Source organism: Rhopalosiphum padi, chromosome 3, assembly GCF_020882245.1.
Source record: "Rhopalosiphum padi isolate XX-2018 chromosome 3, ASM2088224v1, whole genome shotgun sequence".
NCBI classification, from domain to species: Eukaryota; Metazoa; Arthropoda; class Insecta; order Hemiptera; family Aphididae; genus Rhopalosiphum; species Rhopalosiphum padi.
The window spans coordinates 34140836-34165217 of NC_083599.1; the positions used below are offsets into that span (position 1 = coordinate 34140836).

Consider the following 24382-nt stretch of genomic DNA (forward strand, 5'->3'; position numbering starts at 1 on the left):
ATTATTACTATACTACGTGTGTACGCGTAAAACAAATGTGTTATTATTCAAGGCCGGGCGTGATATCATTATATGCGACTGGCTTAAAAGTCGAGTCCGTTTTCGATCGAGTCACACGCTGCACTGTACTGTGTGTACGCAATTACTTTTTACTTGACAAGTTCACTGCAGTAATAGGCAAATTTTGTCCACAAAGTATTCACGTTCATTATATACATATTATTGTGGCATTGCGTTATATTAAAACATATACATATAGGACTATATAGGTACACTGTAATTGGTCGAATGTATGTGTTGATTTTGAAAGACAAATACATACACCCAAATACGATCTTCGATTTTTTTTTTCGGTAACGCGCAGTCTTGACGTCTATATTGGTCTATACAATATTATTATATCGTTATCCAGGAGTGAATTCGAAAGTTGATATTATCTTGGAGAAGAGGAACAGTTATTGCATATTATAATATATTAAACCACGGTTTACCAATTGGAGATTACATAATCCGTACATTATATTCTTAATATATATTTTATTTTAGCTAAATTATCAGACTAAGACCTAATGAACTGTTTAATAAAATAAAATTAATTTGATTATTTCCAACATAAAAAAAAAAAAATAAAAATTAAGTATTCTAAAAATATTTTCAGCACTCAAAAACCCGAAAATATGTTTAAATAAAATGCTTTCTCGAGACGCGGTTTTTCCTCAAATATGCTACTGTCGGTATCACGCTTAATATAACATACATTCGTACATATATATAATATAATATTTATATTTTATACCGCAACCACCGAAAGACGTTAAATATTCGCGTGCGATATGCTCCAATCTTGATACACGAAACGAAATATAAATATTATAACAACAATGATATTATTCGTTTCCCCCGCTGTAGAAGAGAATTTGTCGGGAAAACGGTCGACCTTGCAATGGGCGCGCGCGCGTATTTCGTTTCGTTATTTTTTTTTTTATTTTTCAAACCGCCGCGGCTTGCGTATATATCCACATAATATATGCGTATAATATTTTACCTAGGTATATATACCTACCTACCTTCTCCGTCGGTGTACAACGACTTCCTCTTGCGCAGTACAGGGAGGGTCCCGTGCGTGTCGTTATCGTGATTACCATTGTTCCCACACACCACAGCTATCCGTCCGACGTTTTACGAGTATATACAGGGTGATTCCAAACATCACTAAATATTCATTTTCGTGGTAAATGTATGTGATTTTGAAAATATTTTATTTCTATTTTCATATAGTTTAGAGTTGTATGTTGAACGTTACACATACGACGATGCGTATAACAATACGCAACGAGTGTATAATATATTATACATATTATTATTAATATTTGCGATATGTGGCGCCATATAATAATAGGCTGCTGCAAGACGTCTTCTTCCGTACAAAACAAGTTATGTCCTATTGATTTTTGATTTTTTAGCTTTTGAGTGGGAGTATTTTCTCGAGTTTATTTGATAATTTTTCACAAATAGGAATTCCTAGTGGACATCTGCAGAGGTGTGATATATGGCCGCAACGCGAAAAAATTAATGCTGTTACCACAGGACGATTTTTTTCCAATTTTCGTGATTTTCTTAAAATAATAATACCAAAACCATTGGTATATAGGACCGAATTGACGTGAAGTTTCCGACGACGATCGTTGTTTAACTGTATCGATTTTTATGTGCGTATATGTTAATCATTAAAATATAATATATACGTGGATCATGTACGACAGGACCTTAATACAGTACAATATAATATATTATACCATACACACCAAATCGTTAGCAAAAGATAACATATAAATATATAATATATTGTTTCAACCTGACGGATAGATAATGCACGCGTGCAAGCAAATTTCCTACTCCTCTCTTTTCATTCTTCGAAGACGCACGTTTTCCGACAAGTTTTTGTTATCACTTACGACGATCGTATGTATACCGTCTTTATCGATCAAAACAAAAAAAGTACTCGAGCACCGTGGTACGGCGCAGGTTTCGTGGTGGCGGTGGGTGGACATTTTTCTTCTTTTTTTTTAAATATTCATATTAGTATGTATATATATATATAGAGAGAAAGAGAGAGAGAATAACTTTTTTTAATGAATAATATATGTTAATAAGGACACGGAATCGGCCGAGTCGTCCCGTAAAAATAAAAGCCGGAAGCTAAAATGTATATAATATATACATACACAAATATATAATATATATTTATATATTTATATATATATATATATGAGCCGATGGCCTCCACCTTGTAATCCATCACGACAGGTGTATCCTGTTACAAATACGTATATAAACATAAAAAAATAAAATAAAATATACGTATGGGTTAGGTGGTATATATATTATATTTGTTCGGTTTATCCAATTTTTTACCTATTCCAACATTGGTGCACATACACATACAAACACAGCACACATTATAATTGCATCGTCTGAATAGTTTTCTTCGACACAATAGCAATGTCCGGTTTTGTTTGATGATGTCGGAATAATACGCACGCGCGTATATGTGTGTGTGTGTATTTGTGGTCGTGACACACGCGTTATATATAAAAATATATATATACAGAAGTAGGAGTAGGAAGATGAAAAAAATGCGCATAATGAAGTAAAAGTTTCTGGTTAAGTGATTTCACTGCTGGAACAAGCGTACATAGAAGTTTTATTGTTATTCGTACACTCACACAAGCGCGCGTTCACGTGTATGTATAAAATACATTACAAAAACATTGTACTATAGATGACCATGGTAGGCGTACCATAGTTCCGCCTAGTCAATGTGTGAGTGAATGAGTGAGTAGTATTTGTGTGTGCATTTATATCGCGAGGCACATAAAACTCACACATACACAACTCTATACGCAATGTTGTTGTATAAACTGTAGACACACTATACATATATTATTATTACTATATGGGAAAATCACCAATTGTATATATGTGTTGCGGTTTGATTGTCAGTTTTGATTATTTTTCGATTCGTATAAATATTACATTATAATATTATAAGATAATTTTACATATACTCGGGTACTTATACGCCACGTCAACTTATAATATTAATAATATGAGCGAGATGAAACCTTTGACAAATTTTACTTGTGTTCAACAGGAAAAAAGTCGTTAATCACTTTCTTTTCAAACCTGTTTTTTGTATAAACAATAAATGACTAAAACTTATAAATTATAATAATCAATCGGGTGATCTGCAGAATGAATTTTATCTTTCAGCCGTTCGTCTAATATTGTTGTTTGTTTTGTGGTTTCCGAGTTAGAAATGAACTTTGAGTGCTTACAAGTTCTTTTTAAAATACCTAGTATTTATGCTTGTAATTTCCGCTTATTAAAGTAGACACACAAAAAAAAATAAGAATAAATAGTGTAATATCATTAATCCATATTACTATTAGCTTGCATATATTATAGTGTATGCATTTAAAATTATAACAATTTGGGTAGGTAACTAAAGAAACTATTAATTTTAACACATGGATGTGATATTTAATCACAGTTTTAGGCATTTGATAGTTATCGTCTATGACGTGAAACTATTGGTCTTTTATAGGTGCATTTATAAATACATTATACAGAAACAAGACAGTAACACCGCGAGTGTCTGTGTCCTAACCTCGAGGGCCTCGGGGTCTTGGGTATAAAATATATATACCATGGTGTACACCGTTTTATAGATCTCGTAAATTATGATTTACCCGGCACGATGGTGTTGCGTGCTGTAAAAGGTGCTTCAGCTAGGCCCGGTGACTTTTAGACCGCCTGCTCGCGGATGGGGTGTAGCATGTTGCAGTGTTTCGTATATATATACGATACGGCCCGGAGGCGATGGTACGGGTTGAGATAAACCTATATATAAAGAGGGCCGAGAGAGAAATAAAGTAAAAAAAATAAAATAAAAAGTGACACGAGTAATAGACGTATAAATAATAATATTGATAAAGAAAAAAAAATACGGAAAAAACACCGAGAACCGGTCACCGGGGTGAGAGGGTTGATTCGTGTCCGTCGATATAAAACATAATAATAATAACACGTATGCGCACACATACATATAGCTACGTATAATTTTTCTTCCCCTCTCCCTGCGCCGGCGGTGTTTCCCTCTCACTCGCTGCACTGTTTATATTTTTATAGTGTATTATATATACTACACACGTTACGTTAGCGTATTCGCTCGGGTGGGAAGGTCGATCGGGCGGTGGCGGCTACGACTCGTCGTATATCAAAAATTATTTGACATTGATTAGTACTTACTGACAGATTAGAATCATTGCGCCGATATATTATATATTACATTATACCGCGCGCGCGCGATGTGTATGTGTGTGTGTGTGTATATGTATGTAACGCGACTATATATATATATTATTAAGTTTACTCTATTACATTATATTATTATTGGTATTATTGTATTATTATTACTATTATTTTTTTTTATCCGTGTCCTCTGCCGAACTGCACTAGAGGCTGATTTATTAGCTATATAAATATTCCTATTGAAATAACACGTGTAATTTATTAATAAAAAATATAGGTATAATATGTATATAATATATATTCGCGGCACGACTCTCGCATTTAACGTCCGACGACGATATTATATATGACGTTGATTGCGGACGACGGCTGCAGCAGGACCGCTGCGGAGGCTTACCTTGCTCTTTTATTTTTTCATACGTTTCTACGGTTTACCACCGGTAATGCGTGAAAAAATATAATCTACTACATGTTATATATATTATTCACAACTTCACATGGTATGTTTCTGTGCCAACTTTTTAGAAATAATTATAGGTACATCGTGGTCCAAGGTTTTGCGTTTTAAAACTCTTTAGGAGGAAACTGCAGAGCGAACAATTTAAAATCCTAAACTTACCTAGGTTCACGCTTCGACATACCTAATATACCTACGATGATCTATACGTGCAGAATACTGCAGCAATTTCGTGGGTAACAACATTTTGGAGAGAAAAATAGTGTCATTTATCTATGCCTTTTAATCGAATTCCCGTGACACAATGCGTATTATATTATGTTATAAACACTGAGACGAGAATATATATTATATTATTATGTAATAGCTGTGTATACTCGCTGCAGCACTGCAGCCGAGCCCATCCCCGGTTTCGTTCAGGACGAGGTCGATTTGGCGCGGTCGGGGCCTGAACAGAACAAAACAAAACAAACGGTCGTATTATAATAACTATACGCTAAATATTCTACGGTGGCTGGTACATAGGTACCTCATCGTCCTCATCATATATGTATATTATATTACGACACTTTCGGAAATCGAAACACACGTCTATATCATAAAGCGCATCATGGCTGGACCATAACATATTACATATTATCATATGTTGATGATTTCGCGGGAAAACGTTTGGACCGGTTCGGCGCTAAAGTTTGAGCGGATTAGGTGGTTTAAAATTTATATTTTTTTTGCGGCCTATTAATATGTTATGTATATTTTTGTAGAGATAAATATATCACATAGAAATTACCAATAGTAGGTATATGCGCAGATCGATAAACCGATTGAGAAATTATACGATAAAAAAAAACTCGCGCGATATCGTGACGCAGCTCAGGAATCGTCTTATATATATTATTATTTTTATTATTTTTATTACTTTACTACTACAGATACCTATATTATTATTCAACTATAAATATTTCTCTCTCTCCGTCCGGCGTTGCGCGTCTCGGTCGCGGAGCTTGTCCGCACACACACATACACTATATAGGTAAACGAAGAATTCGCGCGATGCTTTTTTTTCTCCCGTTTTTTACTCAGGTCCGTCCGTCATACGGCGGCAAAACCGCATACGATATATACGCGTTTGCGTGTGTGTGTGTGTGTGTGTGTGTGTGTACACGTTTGCTCGTCTCTGATGTCGGCCGATTCAGCCGGCCTCCAGAAAACGCAACGCGCGCGTTCAAGAATTCTTGGCATTGTGCGGCCAACCAACATAAAAAAATAAGAAAACGACCGCGTGCGCGGCGGCGACCTGCAGGCAGCTATTCGGTTTTTGCTGCGGCGACCAGGGTAGGGGAAGAGGGGAAAATGTCTTAAAAATAAAAAAAATAAATATATAACATATTATCTTCTCTATATTATTATTATTATTTTCTCATATCACACACCTAATAAATGATGTAATATTAATATTATAATGTGCGCTCTATTTTGGAGTATGCATCTTCTAGTATTTTGGGATTAACAAACTATATGTATTATAATAATTATTGTTTATAGTTTTTTGTAGATCATAAATCCAATGCTCTGTGATTGATTATTCCCCCGTTCTTTTATCTCTATAAAACATTGTCCTCGCTATGGCTGACAGAATATTTCAAGCCAATTTGAGTGATCTGAGAAATAACTAATAATAAAAGTGACTGTCAGGTTGCGTAGATTATCCGCATTTCTATAACTGTATGAATCCTTCGTGTGGTTCACTCTAGGCGTATCCTTTTTCTGTAGTCTGTACCTGTATATGTGCCGCTAATCAGCTTCTATAGTAAAAATCATTGTAAATTTCCAATGTATCTGCTATTTTTAATAGATATTTTTAAAACTTAAAATTTAAGTATTTTGTAATTTTCTATTTTCATTTTCTTTCTAAATTTAATTATTATGTTTCATTTCCTAGGTAATAATATTATTGTTTGCCATTCGTTATCGTACTTTACATAATAATAATAAAGGTACACTGGTCCACGGACTGCTTGTATCGACAGTGTTTTGTGTGCAATATGGCGATGTTACTAACCCTAATTTTTGATCTCGAACTGAAACTTATTAATCAATTAAAATTGTCATTTACTTACAATATAACATAGCATATTTATGTTTTATTGTTGTGGCTACAGGTTTATACACGAAATCAATACCAATAGAGAATATATATTTTGTAATGCACTCGTCGCCGTTACCACTCTGTATATATGAACGCCGCAAAGTTGTGCAGAAATGCGGTTTGTTTATTATTACATTATATATAATAATAATAATAATAATAATAATACGTACGCGCGTTTGCCTATATGCGCCGCGGTAGAATGTGCAGCCGGCAAAAGAAAAGCGAAACGACTATCACCGCCGTCGGATTTATTTTTCAAAGTGTATACCAAGTCCCTTTGTCCACATGCCGCCGCCGATTCCGTGCCGCAAACTGTCGTCGGATATCGCTCTGCAGCTTCCACTACGAGTTCTGACCTATATAATATATATATATATTAATAGGTGTCTTTAATCTGCTCAGTGCTAAAGTTGGGAATTTTTAGATTGGTGACTTTAATATTAAATTACCAAAAAAAAAAAAAAAATAAAATATTGTATAATATCAATACATATCACTGTTCGAAACGTCAATTTTTCCTGCCACTTAGCACGCAGTTTCCGTTAATACTTCGATTTTTCAAAAAAAGCATAATCGTTCGACTTCCGCCGCGGTAAAAATAATATCGCTTGCGTATTACAACGACTATTGTATACGAATCTGCAGTAATAATGATATAATATGACATGTATTAGCGTACTATATTATAAGTAGTATACTACGTCAGATAATGATATATATATATATACCGTTTCCACCGCTGCCATTGGTCCGGATCGTTGTTATGTATATATATCGCCGTTGAATAAATCACGAAACCTGAAACCGATGTCGGCCCACAAGTCGTTGTAATAATATATTATAATGTATTATTATTATATACATATATATATGTCACGCACTGTTCGTATACGAACCTATGGTATAGCCGGCATTGGTATAATATATAATATTATATAAGCACACGCGCGTTGTATATATTATATTGACACGTCTCCGTGGGATTTGTCGCAGCGGCGGCGGTAGCGGTGGCGACCGCGTGACATGATAATATAAAATAATACATTATAACAATAATAATACGTCGTGTAAACTGTCGTTTACAAATCGCTCTCTCTCTCTCTTTCTGCTTTCAAAAGACCGTTTAATTCCGCGCGTTTTAGATTCCAATCAAATTACGAATTATTCGAAATTTTTAAACCTTCACGGACGACCAAACGTATAGGTACATTTTTTGCTTACGTATACGGTACGTTGGTGCATATATGTACCTGAATATATCGAGATGATGAATGTATTTTTAATTTGTATACGAACGAAATTTCCAGCCATAGATATACGGTTAGGATACGGGACGAGAAACCATAATCTTACTATTGTTTTTGTGTTAATCTCATGGGAAACCATGGAGGCCTTCAGGAAATTTTCCAGGGGAGAGTGGGGATAATAAAACAAAAAACCAAAAAGTATACATTAAAAGAAAGTATTGTTTATCGCTGTAAATTATAAAATACATCAGCAGTCATACACCACAGTTATTATTCGTTATCCAAAAGACACAGTATAGAGTCTTCACGCGTGTATATAGTGTGTATACCTATAGTATTACCTGTAGTATTGCAAACCGTGAGAACTATTTATTTGGACAGACCGAGACGGGGAAAAAACTCTGTATCACGAGTATAAAATAAATTAACAAAAATATATCATAATAATATTATATAAATACATGAGGTGTACGTACGCTACACGTATACCTTCAATACACCTGTAATGAAATCGTTAATCGGGTCCCGTTTTTGTTTGCCATTTTAACACCTCGTAAATTTAAATACAATACACGCCGCGATCTCTACAGCCTACGAGCCATACACACGGGTATATATAGTACTACACTGATGTATAACATAAAATATTGTATTATACATATGTGACGGACCGTACCGCTGCGATATTGCTCGCGTATTATACCTATACGCATGCATATAATATATACCTACGCACGAGCAGGAGAAACAACACACACACCAATTAACTACATCTGTTCTGCAGTTTTAGTGTGTGCATATACATTGTAATAATATCTGCGGTATATAATACACGCATCATCATATATATATATATATATAACAACTACGCATTAATTTGCATGACTTAGTCGTCGCGTCGAATGCCCCGCAGCGGAGTCTATTGCTCTATTATTATTATTGTTGATGTTGATGTTGTTATCACTATTATTATCTTTTTACTATTAATTTTTACGTTGATGATAACTTTGATAGGTGTAAAATATTACGACTTATTAACGCGAAAGTGCAGCAGTAGCTATGTACGCATAGTGATTTACGATTGATATACCTATTATACATAATATTTTATAGGTAGTCTATAATATACACGAAATTCGCTGTGTATAATAAGTCCGAGATAAATAAACTCTAAGACCTGTAGTTGTACCGAAGTATGCGTTATAATGTGTGAGTTTGTATATGTATGTAATATATGCGTTGACGTTTATCGTCGCAATTGTAGACATTATTATTAGTACCTATAACTTACGTTTAATGCTTGAATTACATAGGCCCAGTCAACCCGTTTATATTATGAATATACTATAGATAAATAGGTAATAATGATGTATATAATAATATATAATATATGCAATTATAAATTACGAATATGTTTTGATTTTATATTATATGCATAATTTATGTAAGAAATGTTTGTACAATGAAGTGTTTTATTTTAATTTATTGAATTTATAATATTATATCGCGACTTAATCGTCCTTAAACTGGTATAAATCTTTAAACGTTAACACACACACGCATATATGCATTCTTACATTGAGTTTAATTTTTAGAGGAGGATTGGAGGATTAGGTGGTGGTAGCTGTGGTGATATTAAGACTAGAAAAAATAATACGCAATTTTCAATCTAAAATTTCATTGAATACTGTATGAAAATTTAAATAAAATACTTAATGGTATTTTGAAAATATTTTTTTTAAATTTCTTTTACAGTTACTAATACCAAACCCTTAAAAAATAATGTTTTATACAATAATATATTTATCATTTTAATTTTTAATATACTATTTCCAACCTTTATTTTAGTATATACCTATATATACCTATATCTATGTCTGCAGCATATTATGGTTTTATTCTTAGGCTAACTATATAATACAACACTAGTAAATTAATTCAATGTGATAAAATGTTTTTATCAAAAGATTATTATACCCTTGCCTTTAATAATATTAAATATTGCTTTTAAAACACATTTTACATTATCATATAGATATATAATATTATTGTCTATAAAATTATGACTCGTACTATATAATACTAACGTTATAATTATTGTGCTTGTTCCAGGTAAAAATATGGTTTCAAAACCGGAGAAGTAAATACAAAAAAATGATGAAAGCTGCGCAACAACAAGTGTCGACCCCGTCCAACAACAGTAGCAACAACGGCGGCGGCCCTGGCCATATGTTGGGGGGCCCCGGCGGGGCCAATACGCCTAGCATACCGAACAGTCCTCCGCCGTCTGGTGGCCTTCTGGGTGGTGAGTGCCATTGTTTCATTATTACATTATTATAACTGTATTATTAATGCTTACTACTATATTATTACAATTACTATTATTATTTTTATTAAACAACAATATTGTTCAAACTGTTGATATTACAATTTACAATACTATACATTTGAAAATCGCGGTACGGAAGAAAAAACAAAGTATGGGTCAAAATGCCCTCAAGACCAGTAGTATTCATAATTTTTGTTTTCGAAACATTCCATCGCGCTGAGGTTCATCGGAGTCTTATATAGTTATATATATATACATATCTACTTTGTACGCATGTACGTGCTATAAATGCAGAACATAATATGTTATTTATTATACTATATATCATTATAGCCATCAATTTAATTAGGGGTAGAGTCTAAATCGTAGAGAGGTCCCCAAAATGTATAGATTTAAATAGTTACGAGTATCTAATTTTTAAATATAATATTATCTATATTTTCGTTATGAATTGCTTATATTAACGATTTTTTCTGTTTTTCTCTGCAGCACCTTTACCCATAATTTATATCAACTACAGATTAAACATCTGAGATAATCGATTTAAATATAATTCCTAATCAAGACCATCGTGCCCATCATTCGTATTGCCCGAACGCAGTTATCAATATAATCGATCGTATACATCAAAGTTATGTAGGAAAATTGTAAAACCAATCCCATATTTTCGATTTCATAATTTACCTATATCTGTAATTTTTAGAGTACCTAAATATAGAAAAATATTAATATTAATATTAAGTATATAAATACTAATATTTATAATCAATGATATTACTTAATGTAGAATTTTTGTCGTAACATTTTTATCGTCGCGGGTGAGTGTAGACGTTTTTCACACTCTCCGAATCCATTTTTACCAACTCGTGGTCGTAAGTATGGGCTTTAAGATAAATCGTGTACACGCAAACGTAATAATATTATACGACTACAGAATACCGACGGTAGTTTAACATACAGAATAATATATTATGGTAATATTATTTTTACTGTTGTTGCGTATATTCGCATTTTAATAATGATGGTTTGGCGTGATAAAAGTAGAGGCAGAGACGTCCGCCGGAAACTTATGCGCCTCTATGCGGGAAAATTACTGCTCGCAAACCGCCGCCGACCGGCAACAACTAGTGCCCGTGTCGCGTATATATTGTGTTTGTTTCACCCGGGTTACAAGGAACCACATTTTTGCCAAAAATAAAGAAATTGACTTTGAATCTGTGTGATTTAGTCTTTATTTTTTCGATATCCGTAAGCACTATAGTACAAAAGAAAATATAATTTTAAATTCCATTATCCTGATGTTTTGGCATTCGTACAATATGCGATCTACCACACAATTTAAAATGTAATAATATGTGATTTGTAAAATTTAATATTATATAGTAGATATTTATTGCACATATTGCACGAATGCCAATGTCTTACGCCGATATCGAAAAAATAAAGACGATATTGCGCACGGTCAAAGATTATTTCTTTTTATGGTGAATATAACTATGGTTTTCTGTCTGCATAACTGTCTGTCCAGTTCTTTCCCGCGCTAAACCGTTTTTCTGTATATAATTTCATAATTACGTTAAAACCAACAACAGTGCCGACGTGGGATCACTATATGAATTTTATTATGCAAAATGTATGTACCTATTAATTATTATAGTAGGTACTCTGAATAATTAAAAATATATTATACATATTTTTCTTAATATTTCATTTAAATTGCCTATATCAAACCCCTTACGACTTTGTGACATTTTCTCGATTTTTATTAATTATTTTTATACCAATATGTAATAACATAAAATATGGTTTTACTATTATTACCATAAACCGTTTTGAATATTTTCTCGTTCAGCTCGGAAATCCATATCGTGCGTGAAATAACAATAATAATAAAAATAACGCAACAATATTATTATTATAATTCTACACTTATATATCCGAGATATACATATTATAATATATTATATGAGGCCTATACGGCGCTGCGGTGTCGAGCACACACGAGTGGCGAAGAATTACTTCGTTGTGTATTATATTATAATATACGGTCCGACGTATACGCGCGCGCGCACACACACACACACACACACACACACACACACACACACACACACACACACACACACACACACACACACACTATATACATACACATATTTATATACGTATATACGAAAACAATAGCTGGAACAGGATGGGTCTGTCAAGTGACCGTGGGAGATTGCAACTGTTTCGGTTCACTGACTATACGTCGTTCTACCGACTGAATGTGCTGTGTGTATGTGCGTGTACGACGGTGGACGTCTACCGTTCTACCTACATAATATATATAATATGTGTGTGATTCTCTCGACAACGCTTTGTAACTATATATATGTATAAATATGCTATGTACTATTTTTCTTCCAAGTCCGTTTCATTCATTCTATCACTGTTTCATGTGTGGTGTACATATATATATATATATATATATATATATTTCCTGCGTTACGCGCGTGTACGTTTTTCCACCTCACCCGAAAATCTCGCACACGACACAATATAACATAATAATATTATATGTTACATATTATTATTATTATTATTCCGCTGTGTGCTTGCCGTAACATGCGTAACGACGATGACTGCAATAACGAGTCGACGATGACGATATATAGGTACGACCGGTAAAACGAAAATATTAATAAAACGACGTTTACGTTAATGTTAATATATCTAATATCATAGAGAGAATCTCGCGAGCAGATTAAAAAAAAACGTAATTAATCTAATTGACTATTTTATCTTATTTTGAAGTTTCAATAAAAATAATCATAACAATTGTTGAGTTATTATTCATTGTTGTACACGTCATATTCATAATTAGAATTATAATATAGCGTATATAGGTAGGTACCGATTGCATCGTCCCGATCGACGACGATCTTAAGACTGCCGGCGCGTGTATATCTAACTTGTATATTAATGTACGCCTATAAAACTTATCGATTACTTCCGGTTCGAAACGTATTATCGCTCGTTTACATTCTCCATTTTTCCATATCTCGTGACCGCCACGTCAGTATAATATACGTTGTGCGATATAATAACAATATAATGATATGTAATAGGTAACTCTATAATAGTAATATGTGTGTAGTGCGTGTCTCGTGTACACACGCGCGACAGTTACACGCGAGTAACGTTTACATCAGACTACTTGCAGTGTATTGGTAATATTATATTATAGGTTTAGTGATGTACATTTGGCGAATGGAAAATTCTCGTCATCATCACGCGTCTAATTCCAATTTGGTTAGAAACAACGCAGCAGATACTTTTTTACTTTAGTTCTGTATTTACAAAACGGTAATTTATAATATTTATAAATTATAAGTGTATATTATTATTGTCTGTCGCTCAGTAAGTATGTTATGAGTATGACGAAGGGGGAAACAATATCAATTAAACATCGATATAAAGAATATGCAAGTATCATATATATATTATGGTGTTTGAATGTAAGCTTTATGTTAAACAATCAAGTATTCACATATCTCTTCGCCCAAAAATAATTCGATTTGATCTCTGCAGCCCATAACAGTGAATATACTGTACTAAACATAACATTTTTACAAAAATAAATATACATATATTCTATATGTTTTGATAACATAATAATAGTAATTGTAATGGTAAATCACGTAATAATAATGTTATTATTATTATTGTATAAAATATTATAAATCATGTTCGCGCACGCGCTTTACCGTTTGTTTATTTTTCTTTCCCCTGACTATACAGGTAACGGTTCGTCATCCGGCAGTCAGCCGAGTCCGACCGGAGGATACATCGGCGGTGGTGGCGGAGGCGGCAGCGGCGGTGGCGGTCACGTGGGCCCCGGCGGCATGGGCCAGCACGTCGGCAACAGCCCGACGCCCAGCTCGACGCCGGTGTCCTGCGACATGTCGCCCGTGCCGCCAGTGCACCACTCGTCGTCTGGCGTTTCCGGTTCGCCACCGGGCGTCGCATGGGACATGAAGCCGCCGAACCTGCAGGCGTTGGCCGGCAATCCTCATCACCATTCGCATCATCCAACCGCCGGGTACATGCCGCAGTACAGCTGGTACCAGGCCGACGGTCCGAACCAGGGCCTTCTATCGTGAGTACAAACCATAATATAAAATATAGTTTTTTACGTCATACATGTTATAGTTATACCACTTATACCTAATATAGTAAATTGGCTAAATATCTATCGTAAGTCTACAACGACTATAACGTATAATCCGTTTTCTTTGTGCAAAATGTTTGACTAATTTCTAGTGTAATACTCACATGCGTTTTTTTCAAAACACTAAAAAAACATAATAATAACGGCGTCAACTTACTTTCCTTAAATTGTATGTTTTATTTTTTTATGATTAGCGTCATTGAAATATATATTAATTTTAATAAATCGAACACTATTTCTTTGCTCGAAAACGTTGTCCATTATATTCTAATAAAATTATTTTAGACAATAAATAATATTATATATTAAATTATAAACATTGAATTTTTTATTTGACTTTTCCCACATACACGTCATATATAGAGTTTGGACGTGTGACCGGTATGGCGGTATGTTTTAATGATATAATATTGTCAATTTTATTTTGTACAGTCGTGTTACATCCGCTAAATGGTCTTTTATTTCTATTCGTAATTATTGTGACGCTGACTATCTTATTTGCGATGTAATAATGCACTTTTCCCTTCAAATACCACATAATTGCATAACAATAAAACGGTACATTGATTTTCCGCCGAATTGAACTCGTAATTAGCAATCATTCGAGCGATCGATCGGCGGTGCAGTCCCTCAGTCCATAAAATCGTAAACATTACCCATATTAAATATAAGCCTGAACCGTGAAAAACAATATTTGGTATAATGGGTCGAATCTATGTCATCGACCAAACCAATCACATGGAATACGATACAGGACCTTAAAATAGAGCGTAGCTATTAAAATAATATAAGGGGAATTATATTCATCAAAGACAATATATTATTATGTATTTTAGATATTCGGGTGCTAAAATCATCATTTTAAGATTCAATTGTTGCTAGTGCGATCGCTGCTTTGTTTAGTATAATAATATGTATATGTATAGTGATTGATTGTAGTTTTACTTCTGTAGTCAAAAATACAAATTTATTGAGTGCGTGTGACATTTCTGTTTTTAAGAATATTGTTGAGTTTTTATTGAACATTTAAACGTTTTTTTGATATCTTCAACATACATTTTGGTCTACAAATTCTGAAGAAAATTAACTAGTTATAGGAGATATTATTATGTGCGCGTGTTTTTATTCAGATTTTTTCGATTTTATAAATTAAGACTTCAGCAGTTTAATGTTTCTAATTTCCTAGAAAAGTACTTCGAAATCAATATAACTTTTCATATTCCTATATAGTATACATATATGTATTTTTATATAGCCACTTTATTTTTAATGTATTTTATCTTTGCGTTATTTATTTAGAAACATATTTCTTTTATATCCTTGACTTTTTAGTATAAGTATGCATATTTTAACTTTTTAATGGCATATAATATAATATTATTTTAATAATTCGGGCTTTATATTTAGACTAACAACAATATAATCTGGATTAATTATACCAGTACAACTGACATTTACGACGGATCCAATCTATCGATCGTCGTTGTTACACGCAGCTCAGCAATATATTATATGCATACACGATATTCTATATAAAACAATTTTATTCTTAGATACATATAAGAATATTACTGTCTCACCTTTTGGCTTCCTCTCCGTCATCCGTCTTGTTCACAGGACAGATCACGTCTATTCACAAGTCTGTTATGTATATACATGAATACTATATATATATATATGTTTTTTCATAATGAAATCCGTCACGGTTATTCTTCAATATGCGTGGTATATATAATAACACGATATGTATATATATCATATGCACGCGTATACAATAAATATACCATAACCGCGGTTGTACCGCTACTGCTCTGCCGATCGTTACTCCGGCAGCGGACGTCCCGCGGTTTCTTTAACTAAGCAGAAACAATTCGATTAAAACAAATTTTAAGAAGAGAAGATACAAAAAAAAAAGAGGGATGGCAAGTGTTGGATGTCGATTGTTTGTGTGTGTGGGTGCGCTCGCGCGCTCCCTCCCGCAACTGTGCGTGTATTGCGCACCGCGGACGAGCGAGTGATTGATGACGACCGTCCTCGAAAAGGTTTCTTTTTTGCCGCATTTTATTTATTACGATAAAATATAATAATATTCTTGTACACACCTATTACCTTATTATGTTATGTGTAACGCGATGTATATTGTATACGGCGCATATACAGTGTGGGCGAAGTGATATAGGTATAGAACAGCTGTTTTGTATTATACTGCGGCAACGGCAGGGCCTTTTTACTTTTTTAGTGTGGTTTGTGCCGCCCGTCCGCCGCCGCTGCCGCGGCGGTATTAATTCGATTAATTAAATAATTGGATAGAGGCGCATTAACCTTTAGTATTGTATACCTACCGGCTAAACCTATCAACACTCACCTCTACCCTTCATTCCCGCCGACCACGCTGCTGGTTTGCACTAAAGATTTTCGTTTCGAAAAAAAACGCGTAACCATCGTACAAGACGGAATATATAGATGCATAGGTAATTCGTTCGTTCATTGAACAATTAGTGCAACTAAGTATATGGAATAATGGTGGTGATTTTACCGCTCGCTCTCTCTCTCTCTCTCTGATTTCAAAATTTGCGCAACCACAAACTTAAATTAGATTTTTAAATTTCAAATGATATTCAGCGATCAAAAATTATTAATTGTTTAGTAACTGATATTTTTATTTTGCTCATGATACAGTTTAATATAGAAATTTATAGTCTATTATATAAAATATATTTCATAATAATACCTTAATATACTATAACTACACTCAACATTTTTTAGATGTGCATATATTATAGTTTGATAACGTATACACATAATTTACTCTTTGAAGCTATTCCGTCTCAGAATCATAAATTCGTCGATTTCCTTGTTTTTGATACATTTCTGGTGTTAAATATTATATACTATATTATTATTTTTATTACAAATGGTCTAAATCCCTGTGGTCTCTATTCGCTAATGCTATGCAATATAATAGTTAATGTAGAATATGTAAAACGTTTTATTAAAAAAATCAATCGGATCGACCATGCCAAGAGTATATATGTAAATGAATATAATATGTATTTTATTATATTAAGAATTGTATTAATAGTTGTGTAAATGTATAAAATACTAAATTATTACTTAGTAAATTATATATTTAAATGACATTCCACGGATGCATGTACACGTCGTATTGTTTTTATTTTAAATTATATACGAATATATTAAAATACATAATATATTATTATCATACATGGTTATCTGCCTACTTACCTATGTGTTTATGTGTGTATTTGTTATTTCAAATGTTTTTTTCCTTTATAATAATAATTATTTATCGTTTAGACGTTCTGCGAATAGTGCTTCGATTTCTTGTTGCTCGCATTTTATGCGTTGTATGTATAGTATTATTATTGCCTGCAGCCAATGTCTATATAATATGTACGCGCATAGTACCTATATAATATAATGGTCCGATAAACAAGAAAAATAGGTTCTTGGTTTTTCCCCTGGAGAAAATAACGGGTAAAACGGTGGTAATTGGAAGAAAATTGAGAGAGAAATCGTTCCGTAGAAATATGGCGTGCCGAACACATACACTACACAGATATTTGTAGTGAATCAGTCGTATTTACAACGTCCAAAACCTGATAAAGTCATCTTCCACGGTAAACAATATTTTTATACTCGGGCGAGACGTGGTCTCGAAAAAACTAAAAATAATAATGAAAGACTACACAGAACGAAAATATTCGTGGAAATATCTCGCGATAGCCTGCATGATTAAAAAAAATTTGTAATTTATGCAAAAACCGTAGCCCTGGGCCAGAATCTGATTATGTCAAGACTACCGAAGTGAAAGTACTTAAATGTAAATATTACATTATCACACATGTCGCTGGACGTTTTTCGTTTTAGGGTATAGGTACGTTCATTGCACGTTTTTCAAGGACCACGTGCGAGACCTTTGATTTTTTTAATGTTTTCACAGGCACAATATTACATTTTTTTTTTTTACTTTCTAAAGCAATTGAATATTGCGATTTAGTCAAAATGAATAACAAATAATTAGGTATTATATTATATTTAATCGCAGTACGTAAATAATACTTCATTTGCAATTAAATTAGTATGTTGATATGGCGATAAAACACGTTTCACAAAAATTATCAATACGTAAACGAGTATTTCGTTTACTCATTCAGTGGCGATTGCTGTTTGAGTGAAGTATAATATAAAGTATATATCATAGTGAGCGTTTATATATAGGGCCATAGGCCACGGAACATATACCGTTATTATTGTGTAGTGGTAGATTTAAATCATAAACACGGTCGAAATGGAATTATATAACATAATATTATTCTCATGTATTAAATATAAATAGGTTTATCGGTTATACTTATCAAGATTACACATATTCAAATATTATGCGATAGTCCATGTATATATAGATGTTTAAAACCAATAGCATATCTAGACAAAAGTATCTTTTGGGGAAATTATTTAAATCAAATCTGTCTCCTCATCACTGTATAAAACACAATATTTAAAAGTTAGCATTGAATCGATTGAGCCGAGTGATCAAGTACATATTACACACGCCTATATAATATACGAGAGATACCGGCAATGTAAAATCGTCAGATCTTCCCGCTGATACTCCCCTATATGTTGATATGAATGTGCACAATATTATTCATACACAATTTTGTAATATTTCTCCAAACACATAATAATTTACGAAATATTTACGATAATGGTATGGTTAAAAAGATATGTTTTGGTTTCGTTCGGGTGCGTATAATAATAATTATGTTTTGTAAATTCGGCAGCCCGCCCGTTCGTGCAAATCTTGTAGCTGTAGGCCGAGAGAAATGTATATTACACAGCGCACCAACGAGACGCCTAAAAGTGTTTGGGGGCTAACGGCTTTGAATATTTTAGAACTTAAATCAATGTATATAGAACACGCTTTACTCGTATTTTTCCCAGGTTAACCACAAAAAGTAAACGATTTTCAAGTCAATTTTTCGTTGATCATAATACAATTGTATAACGAATTAAATTAATTTACATCACTATTTCGTGTGCTTTATATTTGTTTAAGATATGTCATTAATACACGTGTTTATTACAATATTTTTTTTTTTTACTCGCGCATAATATTAATTGTATACAAATCACTTAATTTCTATAGGTGTTGCAACTAACAAATGACCATTCCATTGAGAATAACTAAATAACTTGCTATTACCATACTATATAATATCGAATAGAATTCCAAAAAATTCATTTTTCTACAACTTCACTACAACCAATTTAATTTGTTGAATAATATATCTTATTGTCATTTAGTTCTGATTCTTCAGTTATAAAAATTAAAATTTACATTAACATTCCGTCGAGTTTTAACGATTTTTCACAAAAGTCGGGAGGTTGATATATTTGCACCGCATTTATTTATCAAACAAACTTAATCAAAACTTAAAAATCATTTTCTCAGCCTTGGATAAATGAGTTACAATAATAATATGAACAGCAACTTGTATACCTATATAAAATAGTATATATCATATAGGGGCACCATTTATCATCATAACGCGAGACGTCTTAAATCCTGGGGCTTCAAACTCAAATATAAAACATGAAATGCCATCGATTTTCGAACAAGCGCTTAACGTCATTGTCATTATTTATTATTACTATTCTTTTTACAATCATTATTATTATTATACACCGAGCACAAACACTATACGCGATCTGGAACGGCACCTATAAGTGTTGTGTATATGTGTGTAGTATATTATTTTATAGTGTTTATTATTATTATATTATACTCTTTCGTATTTAAAACATTTTTACATTTTTAATGCTGGTAGACAGATGTTTGACAGTTTTTTTTCGCAATATGGGTACAGTGACCTTCTCCGCGCACTATACCTACACAGAAGAAACGGTACTGAATACAATACGACTTTTTTTCTTTTTTTTTTTATCCATTTTGTTTCAGCATAGCTATTTTTCTGTATAGGTACATATTATACGCACACGGTTTGTATACATCAGTCGGCGGCGACTGCGGCGGCGTACCTATATAGGTGGTGCGTATACGCATACCTATCTCTCGAAATCGGTCGGTCAAACGTACAACTAGCGCGCATATATACATATTATAGTATAAAATACAGTATAGATAGTACGAAATTGGTATATAAAAATCACGTGTTTGTAAACCACGTACCTTATTATGCGTGTAGTATAAACAAATCTCAATATTGTAGCCTTTTAATCATTGAATTATTGTGTTCGGCCATCGACGGTTGATTTCCGCGTAAACAACACGAGTAACAGATTATATTATTATTTTGACTTTTTTTTTAAACTCCAATTCGAGAATCTCGATTTTATTTTTCGTCTCTAAAAGTCAGCAGTCAGCACTCCTGTTTGAAAAATTGGAACTTATTGCTTTAGGACATCGCCCTTTTCTATCATCCACATGTCAGAATTATATGTTGCGTATAAATAGAGAGTTTCAAAATCACTGTCACTTTTTGTATATACCTAGCTCTCCCAGCTATAATATCTCTGATCAAATTCCGGCTTACACAAACGTAAGTACTACAGTATCGTGTGCGTGTATTAACAACCATGGATCGTTACGTATACGACAAAACAAAAAACGAACACCGTATGTCGTTTCCGGCCTCGGCGAAACGTACAATATATATTATATACATAATATATTATACGTGTATTTTATGATTTTTATTACCATTATTTTACTTCGTTTTCCGTCGAAAAACGATCGTATACAATTATTACAACATTCAACATCCAATGGCCGGACGTTTAAAAGCCGCGAGAAATCAATTTATCATCAGCTTTGCGCGGTTTCCCACGGACGACGACGACGTTTTTTCGTCATAGAGTATATCAATGAAGTTATATAAATATTACTCCTACACACACACACGCACATATTGTCACATATATTTTATACACTCTACTTTTATTATTATAATATCATGTATAGGCCGTATAGGGTCTCGCACGAAAACTGAAAAACAATAAAATGTATAATCGTTTCGTTTCAACGACGTTGGACGTGAACCAGAAAAAAAAATACTAGGAATTATAATCTTTACATTCAAATAGTAAAATAGTATTCCGACAATATTGTTGGCGAAAGACGTGTAGACAGGAACGGACGCGAGACACCCTACACTATATACCTATATTTATATAATATATTATATTCGGGTCAGTAGCGCGTTCGTTTACCGCTCGTAACCCGCGTGTACAATAATGAATAAAATATAATATCGTCGAGAAAACGTAAAATAATAATTACACACGGACACACAAAGGTCACGGTGAGTTGGTCACGCCGCCACCGCCGTAGACATTGACTAATGCCGAGACACTTGTTCGACCCTGACGATAGGAGCCGCGACAACGACGACGAAGACGGCGACGACCGGACGTTGTATGTTATATGGGTAGAGGTACCCACGCACCTACCGATCAACCTGCCGTCGCGGGAGGGGAGTTCTTTAACGACAAAAGTCCGTCGCCGCACAGCGCTAAAAAATAAGTAAAATATGATAAAAGTCTCTTCACAGGGTCTTGCACACGCGACTCACTCCACCGTCGCCGCGCACCGTCTCGCAGTCCGTTATATTTACGCTGCACGTCCGTGGGTGCGTATTACAATATTATAATAATTTATAATTAATAATATTACATATGTCTACAACTTTATAAATAGGTACTCGTATTGTATTATAACGCGTTGTACACTGTTCGCGTGTATTTTTTTCCACGGTCATATACCGTATATGATATTATTATTATTATAATTATTATCGTTACATTTACAGTATAGTATGCATATACTATAAAAATTTACACATCACCCATATATGCATATTATAATATTATTTACTATAAATGTAGACACTCGGAACGCGGTTAAACGACTTGTATACAGTACATGTATTATAATATTATAAAGTATAAACGTTATACCACTCTGGTTTTAAGTATACATACGTCCTACATAAATATTATACATGGGTAGGTATATTATTATTTTTATGCATATATAAATCATCGGAGCTGTATGTACTAATAAACTGTTAAATAGTGCATTCTGTACTATATGCACTATGCATTAGAAATTCGAAAAATATGCTAATTTAATTTTTTTTTTAATTAAAATAAAAAAAATATTAAAACCTACATAATTTAAAAAAATAATGTATTTTATACAAACCTTTATCAATATTATGTTATTTTTTATTTACATTATTATTGACTATGTATAATTTCATCGTATAAAGTAAATTGTTTCGAATTAGACTTTAAAACACATTTTTTTTAAATTATATACGTAGCACATAATATATTACTATCATTTTTTTCATTCGCCGACAGGAGCTATTGCTATTTCTATTTTCAAACATTTTACTTCAGAACTAAAAGTCTTTACAAATAGGTACTGTCATTGATAAAGACATAGTATTCTATTATTATATTGACCAATACGCGTCCGATCCGCCTACGAGGTGTGTGTTTATGGAATTGGGGAAATATGCAAGGGGCGAACGTGCACTAAGCGCAGGTGGTGACGTCTTGGGCCCGAGCACATCTTGTCAATTTGTCATCCACGGAGAAAGGTACTAAGTGCCCACCTATAATAACTGTGTATATAAATCACGAACGCTTTTCACAATGCAAGGACAACGAAAAACTTGCAATCGCGCGGCATTGAAGAATATATTATAGCTACATTATTTAGGCGAAATATTATACTGAAAGTCGTGATGAAATATTTACATATTATTTCGTATACCAAAAAATCAAAAAAAAAGTATGATCGCGCTACGCCACGCTGTAATCATAACTATAGTTTCCCAGCGTATTCCTATAATAATATAATATTAATGGTTATTAGTTGTAACTTTCTTCTATCGTATAATATGTTTTATAAATGTATAATAGTGTACCTATATATTGCTATTGACTTACACGTTTACGATAGTTTCATTGCGTTGAAATAACGAATTTACAATAACTACAATATGTCTAAATGCTAATAAGTTGTTCGATATATATTATACAACCACTTAAGAAATAAAAAGGCACACACATCACCTCATGTAATATAAATATTGGTATATATATGGATATGATAATATACTATGAACGCTGCAGTTACGTTGTCAATAATATGACTATATAGTTTATAAGTTACAACTCGTTTACACGCGTATACGATAATAATTGCGATGTGAATTATATACCACTATTATAGGTGTAGTATACATGTATTAGCAGATATATATATACACAGGAAATCATACGAGTATACGACTATTGATGAAAAACGCACGTCGACAAGGCAATATGGACACGCAAACGAGACGTATGTTCTTTATGAAATCTATATAATATTATAATTTATAAATAATAATACCTAATATTTTAATGATGTACAAGACTCGAGCGCGTGCATCGTCGACGAAAAATCAAAATAACAAAATATATCATTAATGATGTCGACGAGTGAAAAAAACCAATATTTAAAAAATAAAAATAAAATAAATATGGCGGACGTGTTTACTAGCCAGACCTCTGTGCGGTGGTAACGTGTCGTCACGTCCGTATATTATTATATGCATATATATATAGA

At 33.2% G+C, this 24382-nt stretch overlaps 1 protein-coding gene across 1 annotated transcript in view; it reads left to right on the plus strand.

Annotated features, from left to right (window-relative positions):
- LOC132924311 (homeotic protein distal-less-like) overlaps positions 1-24382 on the plus strand; it is a 106744-nt gene that overhangs the window by 70858 nt on the left and 11504 nt on the right. The window contains exons 3-4 of the mRNA XM_060988540.1: positions 10283-10475; positions 14283-14640. Of these exons, the coding sequence (XP_060844523.1) occupies positions 10283-10475; positions 14283-14640 (551 nt within the window). The remainder of the gene's footprint in view (positions 1-10282; positions 10476-14282; positions 14641-24382) is intronic.